Source organism: Myotis myotis, unplaced genomic scaffold (assembly GCF_014108235.1).
Source record: "Myotis myotis isolate mMyoMyo1 unplaced genomic scaffold, mMyoMyo1.p scaffold_m19_p_2, whole genome shotgun sequence".
NCBI classification, from domain to species: domain Eukaryota; kingdom Metazoa; phylum Chordata; class Mammalia; order Chiroptera; family Vespertilionidae; genus Myotis; species Myotis myotis.
In genome coordinates this window covers 7,272,751-7,298,357 of record NW_023416324.1, presented here as the reverse complement: position 1 = coordinate 7,298,357, position 25,607 = coordinate 7,272,751, and the positions used below count along the sequence as shown (strand labels likewise).

General features: G+C 57.5%; 1 protein-coding gene across 3 annotated transcripts in view; it reads right to left on the bottom strand.

Annotated features, from left to right (window-relative positions):
* KAZN (kazrin, periplakin interacting protein) overlaps window positions 1–25,607 on the bottom strand; it is a 350,665-nt gene that overhangs the window by 75,640 nt on the left and 249,418 nt on the right. For 2 of the 3 annotated variants that reach the window (XM_036348161.1, XM_036348162.1), the window contains exon 2: window positions 18,193–18,384. In XM_036348161.1, the coding sequence (XP_036204054.1) occupies window positions 18,193–18,384 (192 nt within the window). Of the gene's footprint in view, window positions 1–18,192; window positions 18,385–25,607 lie in introns of those variants that run through there. The other variant, XM_036348164.1, reaches the window with a different exon arrangement.

The following is a 25,607-nucleotide window of genomic DNA, read 5'->3' as shown; positions in this document are numbered from 1 at the left end:
CCAAGGGGTGAGCTCAGGACCACACGGCTCACAGGGGCCACATCTGGACGTGCTGCACCCTCCTTGGAGCCCAGAACACAGGAGCCTCAGAGGAAATGCCCCCTAAAGGACAGGAAGGAGCGGAGTGGGAAGGTGGCCTCGACGCCGCCAGCCAGGGCAGAAGCCAGCACCTGGGACATGGAAGAGGTGGCTCCTGGGGCGCACCAGGTGGGGGCACCGAGGTTGGCCCTTGGACGCAGCGGGTGAAAACCCACCTCTATGCCATGGGCTGGCGCAGCGGGCAGGTACGTTGACGTAAAACACACCTGGGGGAACAGTATCCGACGACAGAGGGGGAGTGTGTGCCGGCCCTGAGCCGGGGCCCGGGAAAGGCCATGCTAGGACAACCACAACAAAGGACCTCTCCCCCACCCCGATATCCACAGCCCCCTTTACGCTAGAACTTGAGTGTGGAGTACACTGCCTGCCTTAAGCACAACCAGAAAGAGCGCTGTCCCTCAGGGGGTCCTCAGCGGGCCACACCCACGGGGCAGAATGGCTTTTCCGCATCTTGTAGAGACAGCTTTACGGCGGTATAACTGACAGAGAACGCACAACGCACACAACTTTTAAAGCGCGTAATGAGCTGCATCTGGACTGACGCACAAACCCCTGACATCACCAGCACAACCCTAACCGTGACCGTGCTCGCGGCCCCCCAGCTGGATGCATGTGGACCCAGGTCCCAAGCACCAGTCGCTACGCACGTCGGTCGATCTGGGTGCCAGACCCGGAAACAGATACCAGGCGCCGAGTGTCTGCGGAGACCCAGGCCCGGAGCCTGGCATTTCACACGCATCCTCCGGGGGAGGCGGTTACGCATGGAGCTCGCAAGTGCCAGGGGACCCGGGTCCAAGTCCCAGGTCTGCCCCTTCTCCCCGGGTGGCCTGGGCACCTTCCTCTCCGGCTCCGTGCCCCCCCTCGCCTGAGGGTAACGACAGCACCCACCTCAGAGGTTTTACGGGCAGAAGTCAAAGGGTTTTAATACCCACCCAGAGGACCCAGCACAGGGCCTGGCCTCGGAAAGCGCTTCATGTGTCAGCGCTTTTTAAAACTAGGAAGGTAAGTGACTCATACAAGGTCATGAGATACATGGCCCAGGCAGGCTACTCCCAGACAGCCCGGTCCCACGCCTGCGCTCCTAACTAACCCCGATGCGCCCTCTCTCCAGGACACGATGAGCGCAGAGCCCATGCAACCAGGTGTCCTCGCCTCACCTCTGGCTGCAGACCTGCCGGTTCCTGCCCGAACCGACCGGGCGACGGTCTGAGCCGGTCACGCGCACAGATTTCTCTCTGCAGACTCAGCCGAACCCACGGCTCCCCTGGCAGCCTGCGTCCTCACCAACAGGGCAGGCGAGGCTGGCGGGGACAGGGAACATCTGGGGCCCATTCCCTCCCCTCCCACGCCTCCCTGGAGGCCTCCTGCCCCAGATGTGTCAGCTCTGAGGTCCAGGGGCCTCCGAGAGGGGGAGCAGCCCCACCAAAGCGGGCGGCTAGGATTTCAGCTCTGCAGCACCAGGCGGGATGCCTCTGAGGAAACCACTTCCTGCTCTGAATCGCCCCCCCCCCCCCCCCGAGGCGGGACGAAGAGCCATCCCCATGGTCCTCCCCAGCGGTGATCACTGTGGTGGGAGAACGCTGCTTCTGCCAGAGGTGGACCCTGGAGGCGGGCAGCCCTCCAGCTGCTGCAGCGTGGGGGGTTCATCAGCGGCGCCGTGGCCAGGCTCTGTGCTAGCAGTCCCGGGGCGCTGTTCTCCCCTCTTACAGGTGAGGAAACTGGGGCCCAGAGGCACCTGCCACTTGGCTGAACTTCACCAACAACGTCCCTGAGTTTGTGAAGCTGGAATTTGAACCCAGGTTTCTGTCAACTCGCTCAAAACACCAACCACTGTGCTAACTCCCCACCCCTTCTCGGCAGAGAAGAAAAACTGAACAATATTTTTGTGCTTCTACATGCCAGTGGCTGGGGCAGGTGCTTACAGTCTCAAAATTCTCCCCCACAGTCCCAGGAAGAGTGCGTCATGTGCAGATGCACTGCTGGGGGCTCGGAGGGTGAGGTGGCCGAGCGGGGTGTGAACACGGGTGGTACCGGCTCCCGCACGACAGACACCCTGTAGCCCTGGCTTGAAGTGAGGCGCTCCAAGCGGATAGGAGGGCTCTGGGCTGCGCATTAGGGTCCTGTGGCTGCTGTAACAAATGACTTTGTGGCTGAAAACAACGCACATTTACTCTCTTCTAGTTCTGGAGGTCAGAGTCCGAGGTAGGTTTCTGGGCCCAAATCCACGTGCCGCAGGGCTGTGCTCCCTCTGGGGGCTCCCGGGGGGAGTCCCTGACCCTGCCTTTTCCCAGCCCTGGGGACTGCCTGCATTCCTCGGCCTGTGGCCCCTTCCTTCACCTTCAAACCCAGCAGGGTAGGGCCTGCACACCTCTGTCTCTGACTCTGAACTTGTGCTTCTGGCATCACATCTTCCCTCTCTGACCCTCCTGCCTCCCTCTTACAAGGGCCCACCCAGGTCACCCAGGGTCACCTGCTTAACAATCACATCTGCAAAGTCCCCCTGCCAGACAGATGACCTATTTGCAGGGTCCAGGGATTGGACTATGGGCATCTTTGGGGGTCATTATTCACAGCCAAGCACAACGCCAGGGCCTAGGGCAGGCAGGAAGGAGTCGAGCTGGACAAGGCAGATGGAGGGCGTCCTGAATCCATTGGAAGGGCCCAGGGGGAGCACGGCGTGGGGTGGGGAGACCCCGGGCTCAGTGCCCACACGCCTCCAGTCCAGGCCTGGCTCCAGGTGAGGCCACAGCCACAGGCTCGTTCCTCGAAGAGCAGAATGGCTTTTAAGTTCTAAAAATACCAGCCCATTGCTAAACAAACACCGGGGCCCTTGTGAAATAAAGCAACAACATGAAAGGCCTGGCAAGGGGCACCCGGACACGGATCTGCGAGCGGATCGGGGCAGCTCCCTCCGCCGGAGCAGCCAGAGCCATTTCCGAAGTCCTCGCGGAACTCACGGCCTAGGTCAGGCTCTGGACGGGGGCCAGTGCCTGGGGCAGAAGGCACAGCGGGGAGGAAACTGTGCAGAGAGAGAGTAAACAAACACTTGTGGGGCGTCCCGGGGGCGGGGGCTTCACATGCTACCCTCCTTCTGTCCTCCCAACAGCCCTGCACAGGAGGCATTCTCATGTCCCTGTCCTGTCGGTCCCCTTGGTCCAGTGGAAGCTCCGGGAGGGGAAGTGACTTGTCCAAAGTCACATAGCAGTAAGACCTGGGATTCCAACCACGTTCACCTGACTCTAAGACCAGTGTCCCTTCCCTTTTCCCCAAACTACTGCCAGGTGTTTTTATTAATTTTTTTTTTAATAGAGAGAGAGGGAGAGGGAGAAGGAGAGGGGGGAGAGAGAGAGAGAAACATCGATTGGTTGCCTCCCATACAAACCCCAACCGGGGATAAAACCCACAACTTAGGTAAGTGCTCTGACTGGGAATCAAACCCACAACCTTTTGGTGTATGGACAAATGTTCCAACCAACTGAGCACCCGGCCAGGGCAACGGCCACCAGGTTTAACACACAAACTTGATAAACATTTGCCATCTGTTGCTCCAGCAGGATAGCACGGTGGTTGAAAGTGCAAGTCCCTGGCCCAGCCAGCATGGCTCAGTGGCTGAGTGTCAACCAATGAACCTGGAGGTCACGGTTCAATTTCTGGTCAGGGCACATGCCCAGGGATGCGGGCTTTGATCTTCAGTTGGGGGTGTGTGCAGGAGGCAGCTGGTCAATGATTCTCTCTCATCATTGATGTTCTCTCTTCCTCTGAAGTCAATAAAGATATATAAAAAAGCAAAAAAAAAAAAAAAAAGCAAGTGCAAGTCCTTGAGCCCAATAGCCTGGGTCTGAATCTACCAAGCTGGGGATGTTCACCTCTCTGTGCCTCAGTTTCCTCATCTGTAAAGTGGAGCCAATAAAAGCACCTGCTTCATGTTGTGAGGATTTAATGCGCTAATTCAGGTGGAGTGTTTGGGCTGGAACAGTGCCACACTCCAAGGCCAGACTTCCCGCCACACTGACCTCCCAAAGTCTCCACCCACTACTGCCCTGTCCTCGGGGTGGGGGGCGCCCTGCTGGCTATTTCCCAGAAGTCAGCACATCCTTACTTAACTTTGAGCTGATGCAGAGGGAGGGCGGAGAGGGCCCAGGCCCCCCACACCACAGATAATCCGCAAGCCCATGCAGGCCAACCTTTGGAGCACCTTCTGGCTGCAAAACCACAAACCCATCAGTGAATCGGTCAACAAGCGGCTGGGCGGCGCCCTCTCCTGCTCTGCCCCAGGCTGGCAGAGCAGCCTCTGGGGGAGAAAAGGGGGCCAGGGTACACGTGTCAGAGGGCTTCCCAGCCCCACCTGAGCACAGACCCACATTGCTACTTCCTGTCCGCCTCATTCCCAACCACACACCTAAAATCAGGTTCACTTGTGGACAGCCATCTCCCAAAGGCCTCACACACACGAGCTCATTACTGAGCCCCATGAGGTAGAAGGCACTACCCCCATTTCAAGGATGAGGAGGCTGGAGCTGAGAGAGGTTAAGTAACTTGCCCAAAGACACACAGCAACCAAGTGGCTGAGCTGGGACTTGAGAGGCCTGCCTGCTGCCTTTGTTCTGCGAGGCCCCAGTGGACCCCGGGTGCCCAGGGTCCTGGTCAGCCCATGAGGCTTCGGGCCCTGCTGCCAACTCCCGGCCCAGGTCCCTGGTCTCACATCCTCAGGGGCATCCAGGTGGGCATCCGTCTAGTCACCCATTCATTCTGCCAGCACGGCTCATGGGAAGCCAGGGCATTACCACGGTGTGCTGGCTGGCAGGGACGGAGCAGGAACCAGCCAGGTGTGATTGTCTGCCCTCCTGCAGCTGGCAGCAAACAACTAGGAGTCCAAAAACAGAAAACAAAACCTGTGAATGTGCTAGAAAGAGAAGGACGCATGTAAGGCTGCCATGGAGACGAACTGCAGGGGCAGTGGGGGTGGGGCACAGCGCAGAATGCCGAGAGGGAACATTCCGGGTTAGAGATCAGCAAAGCTCCCTCCCCTAATGAACAGCCTTGGGTATCTGAGGAACAGAAAGGGCATGTGGCTGCCAGGGAGGTGGGCGCCCGTGCACCTCTCTCCCAGCACCCCACATGCAAGGCTTTGGTGTGCCATGACGGGCAAGGGCCCCAGGGCCCAAAGCTTCCCACGATGAATGACTTCTTCCTGCAAGTGGCATCTCTTTGGGAAGGTCAGCCCTTCCTCCAGGAGCTGGGAGAAGCCGGCGGGAGGCAAAGCTGCCTGGGCCGCAAGCTGGCTCAGAGGGAGCTCCCAGACCTGGCTGATCCATAGGCCCCTGGGGGGGTGGGGGGCTGGCTCCTTCTCCCACCCCAAGGTGGCCTGGTGGACAGGGACGGAGATGTGCCCATCTCTCCCTGAACCTCAGAGGGGAAGCCAGGAGGGAACTGGGAGCTTTCTCAACATTTCGTTCATGCGCTCTCCGTTCGTGGGGCACCCGACGTGGGCCAGGCCCTGACTTGGCCACACACCCAGTGTGTTCAAGTCCAGCCACCAGGGAAGGGACCCAGGCATAGAGGGAAGGGGCACGTCACTGCACTTGCTGGTCTGGGCACAGGGAGGGGCATGGGAGAGAGAGGGATGGGGGGGGGGGGGAGAGAAAAGGCCGCCCAGTGGCCGCGTGTCAAAGGCGCTGGACACCGCAGGGCACCGAGGAGCAAACCCAGAGGCCTGGCTGTTCTGCTGTCAGAAAGAGACTGGAAACTGACGCGGGGTCCCAGCCCGGCTGCAGAAGGTGTGAGCACCTGCAGGAGCCTGGCCAGGGCTGGGCGGGGTGGGCGGGGCTGCAGGAGGCAGGCGGTCCAGGGTGGCCAGACCTGCTTGTTTTCTGTTGTTTGTTTTTAATATATTTTTATTGATTTCAGAGGCAGGGAGAGGGGGAGAGAGATAGACACATCAATGATGATAGAGAAGTCATTGATCAGCTGCCTCCTGCACACCCCACACTGGGGATCAGGTCCACAACCTGGGCATGTGCCCTGCCTGGGAATTGAACCATGGCCTCCTGGGTCATAGGTCAACGCTCAACCACTGAGCCACGCCAGCTGGGCAGACCTGCTTGTTTTTTAAAAGAAGGTAAAAATCCACACCGTGAATAGTTTCTGATGTTTAATGATGGCAACATAGCAACAATTAAGCACACAGCATGCAGGCTCAAGGAAATATACCTGTGAGTCACCAGTTTTAGAGCTAGGAATGAAGGAAGGCAAAACAGGTGATTGGCCCGAGATGCCCACAGGCATGTGGGCTGGGCAGGAGCGGGCTTCCAGAAAGAGGAAAGAGAGCATCTGGCACAAAATGTTGAAGGCAGGACACGAGGAGCGGGACAGGGTCAGAACCGGGGAGAAGACCCCTCCTCGCCCCTTCGGCAGGGCCCTGCCAGGCTCCCCGTGCAGCTGTGTGCGCTGGCTGCTGCCTCACTCTCAGGCTGGGTCAGAGGCCCAGGCCAGGGAGAATGTCCCTGCGCTCCTGGGCTAAAGGGATTGGAATGGGAGCGCGGTGTCAGCCAGACTCCGCAGGGAACCCCTGGAAAAGTCACATGGGCTGCTGGGGTAGAGGTTTCCCGGGCTGTCAAACAGGACCGAAGGGGAGGGTCACACCCCATGGCAGGAATGCACCACTGCATGGAGCTCAGGGCTCACTTGGAGACACACCACCCTCTCTCCCAGCCCCTCCCTTCAGCCCAGGCAGCTGTCCTTCCTGGCGGCCACTTTCTATCGTCAAGTGTGCGAGGCCCATGCTTCCGCTTTCCGGGAAACTCAGCTCCTCCTGCTGCCCAGGGAGAACTGCCCCCGCCCCCGCCCCCCCTCCGCCTCCCCGCTTCAAGGCCAAGGGTGGCCCTTGTGAACTATGTTCCCAAACAGGTACCGATCGGAACAGGGGTACCCATGACAGGATCCACGCAGCCCCACGTCCCACCGCACGTAGCCCCGAGTTACTGGGTTTTCCGGCAGCAGGAAAGCCAGCGCCCAGGACAGCAATTCCGAGTGCAGCGAGTCATGACTCTAAGTGCAGCCGCCTCTTTAATTGCACTTCCCTCCAGCAGGGCTGGGCCCTGCTGCTGGGGAGGGGACCCAGCACCCTGGGAACTCTGCCTGGGAATGTGGTCCCCAAAAGGAAGGGGAGCACTCTTCCCCCACTCACGGGGCATGGAGGAAGCCAGGAGGAGGAGGAGGAGGAGGAGGAGGAGGAGGAGGAGGAGGAGGAGGAGGAGGAGGAGGAGGAGATGGGGGTGATGGTGCAGGATCCCTGGGCAGGGGCCTGAGACCAAATGTGAGGAGGGAGATGGGCCCTGCCTTCAGTTCCTGATTCTCCTAAAGGGAGAATCACCTATCCTCCTCCCTCCTTCCCCTTCCTCCCTGGCCCAGGCCTCCCTGCTCCTGGCTGGATTAGCTGTTTCCGCTCTACACAGCCCCCGGCCAGCTTTCTAAACCCCAGTGGGATTCCATCACTCCCTGCCTAAAGCCTGCCATGGCTCCCTAGTGCCCTCAGGCTGGAGGGAAGTGGCCCAGCATGAGGTGCCCAAACCCCATTCCAGCAAGCTTGTCGTCTTCTGTCTCCCACATCTAATCTGCCAGCAAGTCTGTGGACTCTCCAACCTGTCCTGCTGGAGGCTGCCATAGCTTCCTCCCACCCAGGCCATGCACATGCTGCAGGAGCCAGAAGGGCTGTTTCCAAATGCAACTCGGATCCAGGCACTTCCCTCCTTGAAACCAGTGCATCCTGCCTTGTGTATAATAAAACCCGAACGCCTCACTGGGTGAGCAAAGCCCCACAGGAAACTGACCGTCCTCGCATCCACATCTCCCTCCTCGTCCGCCGCCCTCCAGAGCCACAGCGGCTCCCTGTTCCCGACCTGGAAAGCCGGACTCACGCTGCCCCCTTCCCATCAGCCTTGGGTGCAAGGTCCCTGCTCCAGAGAGGCCCACTCTGGCCACTGCATGCAAAGGCGCTCCCCCTCCGTCTCCCACCTCGCCCCATTTTAATGCTTTATGGCATGTGCTGTATCTTATCTTCCTCCTGTCTGTGCGCTAATTTATGACTTGCTTTCCCTCTAAACTGCTGGGCTGGGAGGAGGCAATTCCTTCAGCACCTCGCCTGGGGAAGGCACGCGCCCAGGGGCCAGTCCATATTTCTGGAATGAATGTTTGTGTTTCTGACACCTGGCAGAGTGCCTGCCGCGGTGCACTGGACTACTTAGCTGGGTGAGTGCAGGCAAAGCCCTTTGGGGCCAATGTCCCCCCCGTGCCAGCCTCCGGGACAGTGGCCAGCCAGGGCCCCATCAGAGCCCCACCCCACATGGCCGACCCTCTACTTCGAGTCTAAGCTGAGCTCCACTTTCCTGAAGTGGCATTACAATAAGATGCCAACAGGCCACCTGTCCCTCTGAGGTCCTGTGAGCCATTCCAGGAGGGTCTGGGCGCTGTGTGGGAACCCCGCCCCTGCCACAGGAGGAGGCGCCACGTGCTCAGACTGGCACCGAGCCGGCCAACCAAGAAAAGCTGCAGGTCAGCACTTCCGGGGCTTGCTGCTTTGCCATGAAAACATTCACAGAGAGAAGTGACATCATCGTACCCATGTTTCCTATCTGCAGAGGAGGCCTCACACCTGTTCCTGGCGCTTGGCCGGCACCAGGGTGTGCACTGGCGCCGCAAACCTGCCCACACCTGCGTCCTGCCAACGCGGGGCCAGAGCCCGAGGACTAGCGCTCAGACGCTCGCCGCCCGTGCCGGGAGCTCACCCTCCCCACAGCCTGCTCCTCGTGGGCTTCGAGAGGCGTCGCCACTGACGTAACGATAGCAACGAACGTGCAGTCCCGTACAGTCCCCAGCTGTCCCCGTAACTGCACCTGTGGCTTTAATGCCGCCCCTCCCCCGTCCGGGATCCCGAGGTCACACAATGCAAAGAACTGCCCTGACTCCCAACGGGGCCGCCATCCAGGAGGTTCCTTTCGTCTCTGGTGGTTTTAATGACGCCGAGGCTGCCCTGCCCCCCCCACCCCCCCAATTACCCCACAGGTGATGCTGTGTCCCCACTGCCTCCTTCCTACAGGGGACCCACAGTGACCTCATGTCCATTCCCGGTGATTCTCTAACTGATCCTGCATTTGTTAACTAGCGTCCACCTTCCCCCTTTGAAGGATCTGTCGCTTTCAGTGCTGGATGTTCGAACTGTCCTGGCTGGCCGGGCCTTTCTGACCCCTCGGTCGGCATCCTTGCCTCGAGAACGAGATGTCCCAGTCACACTCGGTTACTCTCCACTGCCCCGCGCCTGGATGTTCGGCCCGGGAATGTATTTCGGACTCTGACGTCCAGAGCCATGAAAGAAAACACTTCTGCTGTTTTAAGCAACACACTGGCCCTGAGAGAAGCTGGCACCTAACGGCGTATGTTCGCTCATTTGCTCCACCCCCCAGTAACGCGATGATTCCGGAATTATCACTCCAAGAGCACTGTCCACGCATCTCTTATGTAAACACGGAGACCTGGCTCCTGGCCTTCCTTTCTTTTAGGCCTTTGAATACGTTCTGCCATGCGCAGAGTTTCACATCTGCAAGGTTTTATCTGATGTAACCCTGGAGGCGTGACTGGGGGGTCCAAGGGTAAGTGCACCTGTGACTGTGCAGCGATTCCTCAATTTCCCTCCGCTGGGCTCAGGGATCCCTTTACTAATTAGGATCTCATCCTGCCTTTCCGCCTCAGTGTGTGAAAGCTACTCCCCCTGGGAACACTACGAGAGCGTGATCACGTGGTTTCAGAATTTTGCACTCGGAGAGGTGAGCAGTGATAGCCCAGGGTAGCTTTCATGTGCATTTTCAGTAACGCTTTTGATCTCCTGTGCCCACTTTCAGCCCTGGACCAAGGCTCTGGCCGTGGGGACAAGCCGGGGTCTCATTCTGAGGGTGGTAAGCTGGGCATCCCCAAAGGGTGAAGGGGTATGCAGCCTCCTGGTGTCCACCCACCCTGGCACGAACAAACTCTGGCACCTGGGATGGAGAAGGAGAGCTTTGCGTGTCTGGAGCAAGCCTGCCCCGCTCGTTTCTGGACTACAAAGGCTCCCTGCCGCCTTCAGCAAGCAAAAGCAACCGTCTGCCTTTTGTTCCGATGACCAAGGACGAGCTCCCAGGCTCCCTCCCCGGCGCCAGGCGCTCCCTCCACAGTGCTCGGAGCAGGAGGCCCAGGGTGCCCATGAGAGCTGGCGATACTAACTGGGATCTCTTTCTCCTGAGTCAGTCCCTGCTTGTCCCATGCCAGGCTGTTCTTATATGCCAAGAACAGAGGTTTGAAAACCAGTCTTGGCTTCAAAACCTACTGGCCAGGAGACCTTAGAAAAATCCTAACCTCTCTCATCTCCATTTTGTAGATGGGGAAACAGGCTAATCAACACTAGCCATCTAACAGGGGCTGCTGGGAGGGTCCATGGGCTCATGCAAGGCCAGGCAACGAGGGGCGTGCCCAGCGAGGTCCATGCGCTAAATAAACGTCAGCTGAGATATTACTGCTCACAAGCGAGTCCCTGTGTGCATAGGTTTCCCGGATAGAAAGAGAGGATGGGCTCTTTACATGCTTCCAAAATAAGTATCACATGTGTAGGGTGAGTCCTGGTGGGCATCTGTGTATATTCAACCAGACCAGGCTTTCGGTTTTTCCTGGGATACATGGAAAATCACTATAATTAGAACGTTAATATAGAGTGAGAATTAGACCCAACGCTGAAGGGAATGCCGGGAGGGCACCTATGTGGGAGGCGGTGGGAAGGGATTCTGGCCCTGGAAGGCGGGAAGGGTGAGGGGACTGACCCAGCTGCCTTTCCAACGCATGGAGTCAAGGACGAGTGTGAACATTCCCAGGTGAGGAGGAGCAGAGAGGACACCAGTCACTCAGGTTTACAACCTATAAAAAGCAAAGGCGTCAACAGGGAGCATGGGATGCAATGGTTGTCAGTCACCAGAACCCAGGCCTGAGGGCAGAGTCTATATAAAATGTTCGTTGGGGTGGATCCCTATTACGGGCTGCTTAGAAACCCCCACTCCCTGTGTATCCACAGCCCTGCGGGGTCTCCGCCCCCGTGCCGCTGGGCATGGGCATGTGACTTGCTCTGGTCAATGAAACATCAGCAAAGATGCAGGGCTGGCTGGAAAAGCACTTCTGCAACATATCAAGGTAATCTAAGAGGCTGACAACGGGGGAAACTAGGTAGATGAGATTTTGCCACTTTTCTGTAAATCTCAAACTACCCCCAAAGAAAACATGTATTATTACTATTTTTTTTTTTTTAAAAAAAGTACATGTGCACTAAACCATGTGCCCTTTTTGGGGCTCCAGTGGCCGCGTGAAGTGGCTCACCTGCTGGAGACACGTGCCCAGGACAGCTGCAACAGAATGGCCGAGATTCTGGAGATTCTGGACGCTTCCTCCATCTGACTCTCAATTATTTCCAACTGGATCAAATGTAGAGTCTAAAAAGCTTTCAAGGGGGATCTGTTAACTATTTAAAGCTGTCAATAGTATATTAGGATGTTCTGCCCATAGAGTTATAACTCTCTGGAAGCTTCCACTGAGTTCTAGGATTTACCAGCTACGATTCTCCCACATCACGGCTGTGGGTCAGAGAGGCTGGCTCTGGGGATGGGGGGGCCCGTGCAGCAGCCGCCAGGGCCTTCCGGCTAGATCTGGGCCTAAGGTAGTTTTGTGTGTATGACTTATTGGAGAAGAGCACATAAATCCAGTCCAAGGGGAAGGAATTAGACAGAGCATGGAGTGAGAATGTGGGAAGGGACACAGGAAACACAAAGCTGCTTTTCAAACCCATGCGGCAGGCGCTGTGGAGACCAGGGTGTGTGTGTGAGAAAGCAGGTGGCCGAGCCACCCAGCATCAAAGACGCGTCATTCGGCTCGGGCCCACTCGGGCGCCGTCTGCGGGCCTGGTTACGTTTGTAAAGGCAGCCAGGCCAGGGCCACACCTGCTGGGAACGTAAAGGACACTGCTGTCCCCTCCTGCCCAGAGCCCGAGACACGCTCTGCACCCTCAAACTCCTTGAAGCAGGAGTATCTGTGGCAGGTTCTTATCTACAGGCCTGGCTGGCCATAAAGACAAAATAGTATTCAGCCAGTTTGCACTGAATGTGATGTGGGTTCCAGGCGTGTCACGGGGTCTGGGCAGGGCCTGGGTCCGATCTGCCTCTGAATTATCTGAGCCCCAGGCGTGGGCTCCCGCGTGGGTCAGTTTTCAGGGAACATTTGTTGAATGAGCAAATTAAATAATGAGGCTCCGTTCCTCCCAGAGCTGTCTGGGGCAGGTGACTCATTCCGCGGCAGGGAAAGGGCTCCCCCGGGCCCGATTCCTTCTGCTAAAGAGAGAAACTTGGGCATCGCCTCTTCTCTCCCACACGAAAGGATCATCTGCTTTGCTCAGACAACAAGGCCGGCTCTGTGCTGGTGGCCGTGCCCTGCAGGGGCCCGGCCAGTGACAAGCCTGATGGGAAACAGACGGCCCTCCCTGTGTGCTGAGTCCTGAGGGAGGCCGGCCAGCCTCCCTAGGGCTGTGAGGGACAGGGAAGAGGGGCCCTTACTAGTTCCCTCCTCCTGCTGTAACAGTTTCCACATTTAGGAGCTGAAAACAATACAAATGTATTATCTTAGGGCTCTGGAGGTTGGAGTCTGAAATGGGTCTCACTGGGCTGAGTTCAAGGTGTGGGCAGGGCTATGTTTTCCTGGAGGCTCCTGGGAGAATCTGTTCTCCTGCCTTTTGCAGCTTCTAGAGCAGTGGTTCTCCACCTTCCTAATGCCGCCACCCTTTCATACAGTTCCTCACATTGTGGTGACCCCCAACCATAAAATTATTTTCGTTGCTACTTCATAACTGTAAATTTGCTACTGTTATGAATCGTCATGTAAATATCTGATATGCAGGATGTATTTTCCATTGTTACAAAGTGAACATAATGAAAGCACAGTGATTAATCCAAAAACAATATGTAATTATATATGTGTTTTTCCGATGGTCTTAGGCGACCCCTGTGAAAGGGTCGTTCGACACCCAAAGGGGTCGCGACCCACAGGTTGAGAACCGCTGCTCTAGAGGAACTGCCCACCTGCAGCTTAAAGACTTCTCCTTATGGGAATGAAATATGTCGGCACTTGGAAGATCTGCATCGCCCAGTGAACCGATATTTTCCAAGTGACCTATGTTAGATGCTCAAAAATCCTGTGTGGGTACAAATCCATCCAAAGTGCAAATTAGGCCTGTGGCTTTGACCACTGTAACAGATCACAAAAACAAGGCTTCAGACTCTACACTGCCACGAAGCTCTAAGAAACTGCCACTCGGTGAGTGTTACCGTGGCATCCAAGAAAAATACCCACGATTATCTAAGAAGGCGATTAACATGCTCCCCTTTCCACCTGTGTATGTGTGAGGCCAGATTTCCAACCAAGGCAACAAATCACCGTTACCCGACTGAAGCAACGGACAGGAGCACTCAGCAGTCTTTCATGAAGTCAGACGTCAAAAAGTCTCATAAAAATTTTATATTTTTGTAAAAATATAAAACAATGCTGCCTATCTCACTTAAATCTATTTGTGTGTGTGGGGGGATATTTTTCATCACAAATAATTGTATTTATGTTAGCATGTGATGGGCTTATTATTGTTATTTTACAATAAATTACTGAAGATTCAGACATGCTTTTTTTTTTTTTTTTTAAAAAACTGAATTTACTGGGGTAACACATTGGTTAATAAAACTATATAGGGTTCAGGCATACAGCTCTATAATGCATCATCTACATATTGTCCTGTGTGTTCACCACCCCAACTCAAGCTTCCTTGCGTCACCATTTATCCCTCTTTACCTCCCACCCCCTCTGTCCCCTGGCAATCACCATGCTGTTGTCTGTGTAGACATGTTTTCAGTTTTCATTTCTAAAATAGGAAATAATGATAGATCGGAACCATATCAACAAAAGCTCTTTGGGGTCCTCAACTGTGTAAGATCATAACACAGTCCAGAAACCAGAAAGTGTGAGAAATACTGTCCTAAGAAAATAAACAGACTGATAAACACAGATCTTTAGCCTGGTGTTATATAACAGCAAACACAAAAAGAAAAAAGTGGAAATGACTTACTAGTAAATATCCAACGATAGGGAAGTGGCTAAATAAATGATGGTGCCTCCATTTGGTAGGACATTATGTGGTCATTAAGAATTATGTTTTCCAAGAGTATTTATTGTTGTGGGGAAATGCTCAACACATTCAACATGCCATTAAGCGATTAAAAAAGGGAAGACGCACCCTAGCGTGTTTGCTCAGTGAACAGAGCGTCAGCCCACAGACCGAACGGTCCCAGGTTCAATTCTGGTCAAGGGCGCGTATCTCGGTTGCAGGCTCGATCCCTAGCCTGGTAGGGGCGCATACAGAAGGCAACCAATCGATGTGTCTCTCAGATAAAGGTTTCTCTCTCTCTCTGTCCCTCCTCCTCCCTTCCACTCTCTTAAAAATCAATGGAAAATATCCTCTGGTGAGGATTAACAACAACAACAAAAATAATAATTAAAAAGGGGAGAAGCAAATTTTCATGATCATCATTTGTATAGTGCCGTGATTATCGGAGGAATCAGTGACTGAGGGGGGCCTGGGGAAATCAACAGATACTCCAGGGGTCCCAGGGGCTCCAAGCTTACCACATGTGTGGAGCTGGGGTCATGCAGGGACTCAGGTATGTACATACATGTACATACACACACACCCTTCTTTCCTAGACCATCACTCATTGCTTCTGCCCGTAAAACTCACAGGGAGATCAAAATCCTAAACCAAACATTCCCAGACTCATCCCCACAGCAACAAAGGAGCCTTCTAAACGCCCTTCTCCCCAAACTCGATTCGTTTTGTTGCTCTGATTTGGAAACCTGGGCTGACATTTCGGGTGTCTGAGGTCCTAAGCCTTATGTGCTGGAAAATTCGGGTCTCCTCAGCCCCAAACCGAAGACTGGGGAACAGCCAGTGGGGACCTGCCAGGCGTCTTTGGGGGCTTTGCGTGTTCCCGCCGCGGGGACACCGGCTGTTAACGAGTGTCGCCCAACAGCTGCCGCTGACTTGGCTGGTGCATTTATTCTCGCTCTCCTCATTATGGGCGTCTAAATCCCTTTTCATGCCCTACCTCCTTCTGCCCACATCTGTCTGCAATTGGCGCACCACGTGCTGTGGCCGGGGAGGAAGCATCCGATTTAAGACCGTGCGGAATGCCAGGCAGGATGCTCGGGCGGCGGAAGGTGCCCATGCACTGCTTTTCAGGAACACGGCTCACCCTGAGCTCAGCTGGGCACGAGGCCTCTCAGGTCTGGGCCACCCCTGATGGGAATCGGGAGACCAAATCTCTAAGCAGGTCCCAGGAGGTCTGCCAAGCCCCCTCGCAGGCAATAATCACTGAGTATTTGCACTAATGGTTCCAGGCACTGGGCCAACCACTTGATATCTCATTTAATCCTCACAACAACCCTCTGGAGTGGCTACTATTATTAGCCCCAATTACAAGAAAAGCAGGTACTGTTACTGTCACCCCCAGGAAGGGAATTCTGGTTCAGAGAGGTTAAGGCATTTGCCCAAGGTCACAGAGCCAGATCTGATCCCAGAGCCTCCAGGCCCCGTTACCCCATCTCTCTTGTCCAGGATGACTTTTTCCCCAGGTAGAAGACGCAGTGTGCGGTGCAGTGGGAAAAGTGCCTCATTCGGGTGTCTCCCTCTGTCAAAGGGGGTTCCCACCTCCCGGCAGGACTGGGGTGAGTGGTAGGTCAAGCGCTGAGAACCGGGCTGGCGCACAGTAGGTGCTTGATAAAGCGTTCCCTTACCGAATCCTGACAAGTCCTCTGATGAGACCTTGGGGGGCAGGTAAGAAATCCACGCACAGAGTCAGGGAGAAACGCCTGCCCGGTGCTACCAGCCAGCTCTCACCGCGGGAGCAAGCCGGCGCCGTCACCTTCAGACATCGCGTCATTCAGTTCACGACTGTCCCGGGTTTGGAGAGGGCAGCTGTCTGTCCCAGGGGCTGGGGGTGGGTACCTGAGCCTCTGCTCACGCCCCTGTCAGCTCCTTTGGGCCCCAAGGGACAGCTGAGAGGTTTTTCCACCCCCCACACGTCCTGAGGGCAGATATGGGTGAGAATTCCATCCCTGGCCAAGGACAGGGAGGGCAGGTTTATGGTCCCGGCAATAAATACTTGGCAAAGGTGGTTGAGATGGCTGCTTCCCCAGACAGTCCTGACTCTCCTCAGGTTCTCAACAAAGCTTAGGGAGGCCAGGGGACCTCGGCTCCCACCACTGGGCCGGAGGCACCTCCTGGGGGCATCGCTGGGCCTGTCCTGGGCAGGGAAGTGGGAAGCTGGGAGGGCGGGCGGCTCCCGCAGATCTATCTATCGGCCTGGATGCTGGATGGTTGCCCGCAGAGAGCATGCATGCTTGGCACCAGACTTCCCGGCCATGCACGCCAGCTGGACCGTGACACAGGCCACCTGCCCACCACAGCCCGAGGAGACCACCCAGCACGCTGTCTCAGTGACCCCACGGGAACTCAACCCCAGCAGAAAGGGGCCTCCCTGTCTCTAGTAGTGATTTGTTTTGCTGAAAGAACGCACACACTCAGTGCTGAAACATCTGGGTAAGGAGTCAGCCTCGGGGACGTTTTCCCAGACTCCCCCGGGGGACGGTCGGGGGGTGCTGGACGCACAGCCTGCTTGGCCCGTATGCGGGCGCTTGCTGCTCACCTCTCCCCTCTGGTCAGGGAGACCCGCAATGACAGAGCCCACTAACTGCCCAGCAAAATCCACTCCCCTCCCCGCCCCTCCGCCCGTTAGCCGTGTAGCCTGGACGGGGACGTCCAACTGGAAATGACGTGGCCCAGCAGCCCCTGCAGCCCAGCCTCGGGATCAGTGCTGCCGGAGGGAACCTCTGGCCCTCAGTTCTGGCTCTTCCCCTGGGTCTCTCCCGGTTGGGGAGCAGAGGCGCCCCCACCCTGAAGGGCTCCTCAGATGGTTAGAGGAGAGACAAATAGATTCGTTAAGTCCCTCTTTTGGGGTTTCTGCTAGAGCAGCCCGGAATCAATCTGAGTAATTAACCTGCTTTGGCTTCAAAAATAAATTCCTCCGAGAGTATTTATGGTTCTGGTAACTGGTAAGTGGAGAGCAGGCTGCGAGTTTTATTGCCTTGTTTTCCCCCAGGAGAAACTGAGACACCTGGGGAGCACAAGCAGATGGAGGCAGACACCCCTCCCCCCGCCCCCCGCCCCCGGCCCCTCTCTCCCCCAGTGCTCATGTGGAGAGCATGGAGCCCTGCTGGGGAGGGCTTCCCCTTTCTCAAACACCTTGAGACCTCTCCCCACTGCAGAGTGTGCAGGGGCTCCTAGAGAGACGGGCACGCAGCTGCTGGCATCCCCGGAAGCTCCAAGGAGAGCAGGCTGACCACATGGGCCCACTGGCCTCCTCATTTCCTACAGCAGCTGCTGGTTACGGGTCAAGGTCCCTCCTGGCAAGAGACCACCTGGGCACCGACGCCACATCTCTCCCTACCCCTCCACCTGCCCAGGGCTGGAGGCTGCCCCGCTCGAGAGGACCTCCAGGCAACTCGAGAGGAGGACCGAGCCCCGCCTCCAGCCGAGAACCCAGCACACACGCGCACCATCCAGGGAGGGGAGGTGCCGAAGGGCCCCAAGGGTGCTGGCAAAGAGGAGACCCACTGCTGGGTCAGCACCTGGTTCAGCAAAGATGCCCACCCACCTGCCATACAGGCTTTGGGGGAAGCAGCTCCACAACCGGCCAGGATGGGGAACAGTGGCGGTCACAACGGGAGGAAGGGGTGACGTAGGTGCCCAGTCCTGCAAGAGGCAGCTTTCCACCCCAACAGGCACAGGGCAGCCACGGCTGGGGGTCCGGGCACTGGGACCCCGTATTCACGTCACTCCCCCCGCAGAGGCTGGACCCCGGCTCCCCAGAGCCCCTGTGGCCTGCGCCCCAGCCCCAGGCGAGGGAAGGAGGGGCCACGCCGCCTGTCACTCACCCTGCAAGGCCTCTTTGGCTCTGGCCAGCTCCTGCTCCTTCTGGGCCAGCTGCACCCTGAGCTCGGTGGCCGAGAGGACCTCGGCGGACTTGCCGCCCTGCGACTCCTCCAGGTCCTTCGTCAGCATCTCCTTCATCTGCCGGAGCAGGTGGACTTCCTCCTGCAGCCGGGACACCTCTTCCCGCAGCAGCCCTAGGGGAGAGGCACAGGTTAGAGGACGGGCGCTCGCTCCCTCGGGCCGCCCCTCTTTCTGGGGAAGGTTCCACGGTGCTTGGCCTTTTCCTGTTTGCTCTGCCTTCGGGCCTTTCCTCCATGTGAGCAAACAGACCCCCAAAGCCACTACCTTTTCCAAAGGGCCGGGATCCGGTCCTGGGCCCACCCCCAGCCTGCAGAGCGCTCCTGGTGGGACCCCCACACCCCACATACTCTCTAAGGCACCGAGAGCGTCCCCTCCAATGGCCGACGGCCTCCCCCCTCCCAGGGAGGAGCAAGAGGGGCCTGAGGGGGGCGGGAGCCAGCAGCACGCGCAGGTGAGCGCAGGTGAGCGGAGTACGCGTGATCCCACTGAATCCCACCAACACCTCCCGAGGCAGGCACCGTCCTAGCCCCCACCGCACAGATTAGGAAGTTGAGGCTCCACAGATTAAACAGCTCCAGGGGTGACAGTTGGCAGGTAGCAGAGCTGGAATGTGAACCCAGACCTGTCCGACGCCAGGGCCTGAGCCCCCAGCCTGACATTCGGGAACCCGCCCTAAAAAGGCTCACTCAACACGTCTCATAAAACACCTCGCCACCAGGAGCCCCTAAGAAACAGGACGCAGGCCCTCGCAGCGGAGGGTGCGGGGAAACAGGTGCTCAGAGCAGTACCCACGGCAGCACCGGGGGCGGAGGGTCTGCGGCACGAAACCCAACCCTACGTGCCGAGCGCCCGGCCCGAGACCAAGGAGCGCGCAGCGTCCCTCGGCCTGGAGCCTGGGGACGGTACCAGGGGCCCCTTTGTCCCGCAGGAGCCCTCAGCCAGCTCCGGCCTGCGGGCCGACCGACACCCGCACGCGGGCTGCCGCCCTGAGCCAGACGCCGCGCTGCAGGGGGTGCCGCACGCAGGGGTAAGCGGCCTCGCTGGGCGGCACACACCTCGGCAGCGCTAACCCTCAACAGAGCGCACGCTCGCGGCCACGATGCTCACCTCACGGACTAACGGAGGTCCGGCCCGTGTAGCAGGCCCGGGGCCCTAGCCTCCGGCTACACCACGTACTCAACCACCGCTCTGCCCCCTTCCCCAGCCTCCGCCACCCTGGCCCTCGTCTGCAGCGTGCCAAACGCTCTCAGCACCTGGAGCACCCTTTCCGTTCTTCCTCACCGTGAGGCAGGCCCCAGCACCCCCTCGGGGGGTGTCTCTCACCAGCCCCTCCCACTGCCAGGGGGTCGGGGTGCAGTCCCGCCTATGACACAGTTTTCGTGTTACTGGGCCTCCGGTCTGGCTCCCCCACTGGCCAGGCACGTGGTCACGAGCAGGTCTCTCCCCATCCGAGCCTCAGGCACCCCATCTGTGAAATGGGTCCGGCCCTCATCGGGTGGAGTGGCTCCACGGAGACACAGGAGGAAGCCCTCCTACAGGGGCTCGGCCCACAGGGAAGCGCTCAGTATCGATGAGGCACCTGTACTCCTCGGGGATCCTGGGCCTGGAGGCGGAGCCAGATCTGGGGGCAGAGGACAGGCTGAGGGGGGCAGAGCTGAGGCCTTGAGAACAGGTGGCCCCCACCACCAGAGGCCTTGGGAAAAGGTGGTTTGGATCCCAGCCCCGGTTCCCATGTCCCCCTTACCGAGGCCACCTGGGTCCAGCTACCTGTGTGAGCGAGGCCTCCCTGCCCTCCCAGCGCCTCCTGAACCCCCTCCATCCCCCCCCACAGAAGCCTTGGGCCCCCATAATGCAGAACACGTCCCCTGACCCCTCGGCTGAAACCCTCCCTGGCTGCCCGGCCCCCTGGACAGCCTCCCCAAGGCCACAGGGTCTTCCAGCCCCGGAAGGTGCAGACTCACGGCGGCCGGAAGAGCCTCCTTCCTTCCTGTCAGCTGGTGTCTGTCCACTGTCCCCCCTGACTGCTGCCCCACACTGACCATGAAGGAGCCCCACTTGTTTGCCACCCGCGTGCCCGGTGGGTGCAGCTCCCCAGAGCGGGCCTGGCCGTACCCTTCACTACGGGGTCCCACGAGCCCCAATAGTGTGTGCCGACACATGACCATCCACCCCCTGCCCCCCCCCCCCCAGCTGGAGTTTATTGGCACTGCCACAGGCCAGGTGCTGCTCTAGCTACTGGGGACTCCAGGTGAACGGCACAGACAGGGCCTGCCCTCTGGCTAGCACTCGAGACCCCAAACCAGCACCCCGAGAGGCAGGCCGTCTGCAAGGGAGGGTCTGGCTGCCCTGACTTCGACTCGAGTGCGGACTGGGAACTGTCCAAGTCTCTCAGCAAAACTGCCAAGTAAGAGGTTTGCTTTGGGGGCCCCTCCCCTTCCCTCTTTCCAGCAAACATTTATGGGCCATCGACACGGCAGGCCCGGCACAGGGTGTCCAGAAAGGAGCGGGGAACACCCTGGGCCTCGAGCCTGCGGTGAGTGGAATGAGCACACGTCAGGGAGCAGGATACAAAGGAGGGGCTGTACCTGCTCAGGCACAAGGACATTTGATGGGACTTGGAAGATGGACCAGGAGGGTGGTGAGCAGACGGAACAGCAAGAACCAAGGCAAAGGGGCTGGAGAGCCAGAGGTCCCTGCGTCATCAACGAAGGGTACAAAGTGAGAAAGAACAAGAGGAAGCCTGGAGAGGTACAGCGAGGTCAGATTATAAAAGGTCTTAACCCTTACCACTCCTCTATACGCCAGCCCTGGCTCATCATCTCCAGCAGTATCGAAGACTTTGGAACTTGCATTACTGTTCTGTCATAGACTGAATGTGTCTCCTCAACATTTATATGCTGAAAGCTGATCCCCCATATGTATTTGCAGGTGGGGCCTCAGGGGAGGAGGGGAAAGAGTGATTAAGTCATGAGGTTGGATGGAACTCTCAGGAATAGAATCAGTGCCCTTCTGAAAGAGACTCCAGAGAGCTCCTCGCCCCTTTCACCACGCGAGGACACAGCAAAAAGCCAGCAGTCTGTAAACCAGACACGGAATCTGCCAGCGCCCTGAACTTGAACTTCCGGCCTCCGGAGCTTTAAGCAACATGTTATTGTTGTTTATAAACACCCAGCCTCTGGTGTTTTAGGTATAGCAGCCCGGATGGACGAAGACACTCTCCTTCACTGCCCACGCCGCCAGCGCCTGTTCCGTCCCAACTGTCACCAAATGTCCATTTCACAGTGAGGGGTGAGTGACTGCTAACGCATCCCGGCAGGTAGAAGACAGGTTTGTTTTGACATTTTCTTTAGAAGTGTGATTTCCGGGCTTCCTCAAACTGCCCCGGGGAAGCCAGTGAGGTCTCAACTGTGTTTCCGTAGACAGCAGAGGCATCCAAGAGACCTGGAGACCGACCCAGTCCTGGCTAGGGCCTTAGCATGACCCTGCGGCCCTGCCCCCCCGCCCCCCGCCACTTCTCCGGATCTTGGCTGTCATGCACGGCACATGGGGATGGTGCCACCCGTGTAGGCTTGCCAGATTGAGCAAACAAAGCAAAGCAAAGCTAAACAAACAGAAAAAGCCAGATGCACAATTAAACTTTCATTTCAGCGACATGATAATTTTCAGTGCAAGTGTGTCCTAAATCCACGTGGACACAGTCACACTGAACATGTCTTTGTTGTCTGTCTGAAATTCAAACTTAGGCGGGTGTGCTGTTTTTATCCAGTGACCCTACTTGCACCTCACGGGATTCTGGGACAAGAACTGGGCGATCACAGGAAGGGTGTGGCCTAGCACCTCAGGGAGACGGGTGAAGGTGCAGCCTGCTGGGTGCCCCTGCACCCAGGAGAGAGCGGAGGGCAAGATGGGGCCGTGCCCTGCTCCTGGGCTATCGGGGGAGAGACCCCGCCCCTCAAGTGGGGCCCTGACTAAGAGGAGGCGGGACACCAGGTGTGGCACCTGCAGGAGCCGCCTCTCAGGAGACGAGGCTGGAAAAACAGCTCCACGAAGAGAGGTCTGTGGCAGCTTATTCGCTGCGCCGCACCTGCCCCCACTGGGCGTGTGAGCCCACATCGCACGCGCCTGGACCTTCCGGGGCAGAGACTGGGGACGTTCTGGGACTGCAATCACAGGGCCTCACAAGACCCCAGCCCGTGGCTTATGGGCTCCAGACCGCAGACAGGCACTTCACCTTCTGGGCCTCCGTGGCCTCACCTGTAAAACGAGGCTGATGGGAATAAATGAGACGTGCGATACACTTAAATGTGTTCAGCACAGTGAGCACTGCTGGCGCCCATCAGACCCACACCCCTGCCCCCTGCACAGCGGGGAGCGCTCACATTCCTCGGAAGCAATGAAGAAGCCGGGGTTGAGGACTCGGGTTTCTGCCGCAGAAGGATGCTACCTCGCGGTGTGGCCAGGGCAAGTCCCTGTCCCTCTCTGGGCCTTTGTATATTACCAGCCCCTTAGAAGGGCCCGCTTTTTATGAATCTAGAATAGATGAATGTTACCCATGATGCATTTCCCCCCCTGGCAGCAAGAGGGTCCTGGCTCAAGTCTATGACTGCACTGCTCAGTGAGACAGCCACGGGCCACAGGTGGCTACTTAAGTGTAAATTAATTAAAACGAACCACTCAGTTCCTCTGTGGCACCAGCTACATTTCAAGTGCCCAGCGAGACCGCTGCCATCACTGCAGAGCTGTCCTGGCCGGTGCTGGCCCACAGGCATGAGACGGAGAAGGAAGCAAGCGGTGCGCATCATACCCGGTGTGGCCGGCCCCACAGACACCCAGACAGGAGGCAGCCCTTAGCTCAGGCAATGGCTGCTGAGGAAGAGGCCGCCAGCTCTGAACGAGCCTATCTGGCCTTTGCCCAAAGACAGGAAAAGGAAAGATCCACTGTGTACCTTTCTGCAGTTTCTGGGCAACCAACCACCGTGGCCTCACACCTGGGGCGGGCGGTTCGTGGTGAAAGGGGGTGGGGTGTCATCAAAACAGCCAGGGACTCAGCAGCACTCCCAGGGCCACGGAAACTGCAGGTGAGTGTTGCTGGGCAGGCAGCGTGGCTCTCCTGCCCCAGGAGAAGCTGCTAGTGACCAGTGGTTATGCCCTGGGGTGGCCTTACCTGCAGGCAGGCCATGCTGTAGGGTGAGAGGGTGTGGCATACCCACTCAGGGCGGGGAAGGAGCTGGGACCCTCCCTTCTTACATGTCTCTTTTTGTTTGCAAGAGCAATGAGTATCTAGTGCAGTGATGGCGAACCTTTTGAGCTCGGCGTGTCAGCATTTTGAAAAACCCTAACTTAACTCTGGTGCCGTGTCACATATAGAAATTTTTTGATATTTGCAACCATAGTAAAACAAAGACTTATATTTTTGATATTTATTTTATATATTTAAATGCCATTTAACAAAGAAAAATCAACCAAAAAAATGAGTTCGCGGGTCACCTCTGACACGCGTGTCATAGGTTCGCCATCACTGATCTAGTGCTTAAAAATGCCATTTATCAGCCTCTCTTGCAATTAGGGTTGTCCATGTGGATCCAGTTCTGGCCGTTGAGGTATAGGACAAAGACCTCAAGGAGGTCTATCCTGAAGAAAAAAGGGCTTTGCAGAGAGAGAGAGAGAGAGAGAGAGAGAGAGAGAGAGAGAGAGAGAGAGAGAGAGAAGGGCTTTGCCTCTTCTCTGCCTTCCTGCCTGGAAAGTAGACTTGGGCTGGAGCTGCAGCAGCCACTTTGTAACAAGGAGGCAATATGCACAGGCAAAAACAGGCCTAGGAGAGAGGCCAGAGCCTGGGGCCAGGACAGCAGGACTCAGCCCTGTGCCTGCACCAAGACCTGGAGCAGCCCCGGCTGGGCAGGGCTGCCTGGCAGAGGAGAGCCTTTGATGACCCTGCTGATTCCGCGTCCAAGTGCAGCCGGCTGCTAGGGGCCAGCAGCCTCTGCGGGTCTGTCCTGTGGCCAGCTCAGCTGTGGAATCTGGGGAGCGGGAGGAGGAGGAAGTGGGGGCTGCGGAGGAATCCACACAGCGCACCAGGAAGGTGACTGCTCCTGCCTTAGGGAAGAGGCTTCTGTGTGTGACAAGCCTTGTCCAGGCTGAATTTCTGTGAGCTCGCGAGGGCAGGGGCAGAAGGAGAAAAGGGGAGACAGCTGCCTTTTGTGACTGTAGGGCACCCCCGAGAATGGCCTGAACAAGGCAACGGGGGACCCAGAGTCTCCTAAGGCCTCCTGGTGAGCTGTAGGTATGTAAGCCTAGCCTTCCGCAGCCAAGGTCCCAAGAATAATAATCTTATAATCACTGTGTGTCACAATAACAAGTGCCCCTTTACTAACATTTCTTTAGCACACACTGTGTGCGCCCGACTCTGCTGTAAATAGTTTACATGCCTTAACTAGCTTAATCCTCACAATAACCCCAGGAAGTAGGTCCTAGTGTCATCACCCCATTTTACAGACAGGGAAGCTGAGGCACAGGGGGGAGGTGACTTGACCAAGGTCACACAGAGTAAAGAGCAGAGCCAGGGTCTGAACTGGGCGGTCTTGCTCCAGCACCCACAGTCGTTATGCCCTGCACTGTATCACTTACAGGGGGTGGGGGTGGGTGACGGGGTGACGAAGCCGGCATGCCCCTCACTCTCACCAGACACCCGGAGCTCAGCCCAGTGCCAGGCTCTCTTGGCAGACATGTCAGAGCGGTTGGTGCCCAGAGCGGCAGAGCGGGACCGGCAGGCCTGGGGTCAGCCAGCCTGGACTCGCTCCTGGCCCCCCCGCATCCCAGCTCTCTGACCCTTGGACAAGTGATCCCTGAGTTTATCTGAAAAAGGAGCCAAGACCAGTCCCCACGGCCTGTGGTAAACATAAACAGGGCAATCGTCTAAGTGGGAACACTGTGGAAGGTTCTAGATGGGGGTCAAATGTCGTTGTCGTGATCATCACTACAGAAAAGGGCAGACCTCACTGGTGCTCTGAAGGAAGGCCTGACCTTGGGACTCCAACCCAGGAGACCCAAGCGGGGATTAAATGACAGCCCCTCTGTCCCGTTCCCCACACAGTCTCCCCCCTCCCTCCCCAGCCCCCACTATGAGTGGAGACAGGCCCACGAGGCCACAAACAGGCCCAGAGGTGGCAGGCACAAGGGGCACATGGGGGACTCTCCGTGCAGGCCAGGCTGCGTGAGGTCGGGGATGCAGGCCGGGGTGACTGTCCCTGGCTGCCTGTCGTGGGGACGCCCACATCTGTCGGGGCTGGGAGTGCTGGGATCGGGAGCAGCAATGTGGCCCTGGGTTCCAGCCCCGGCG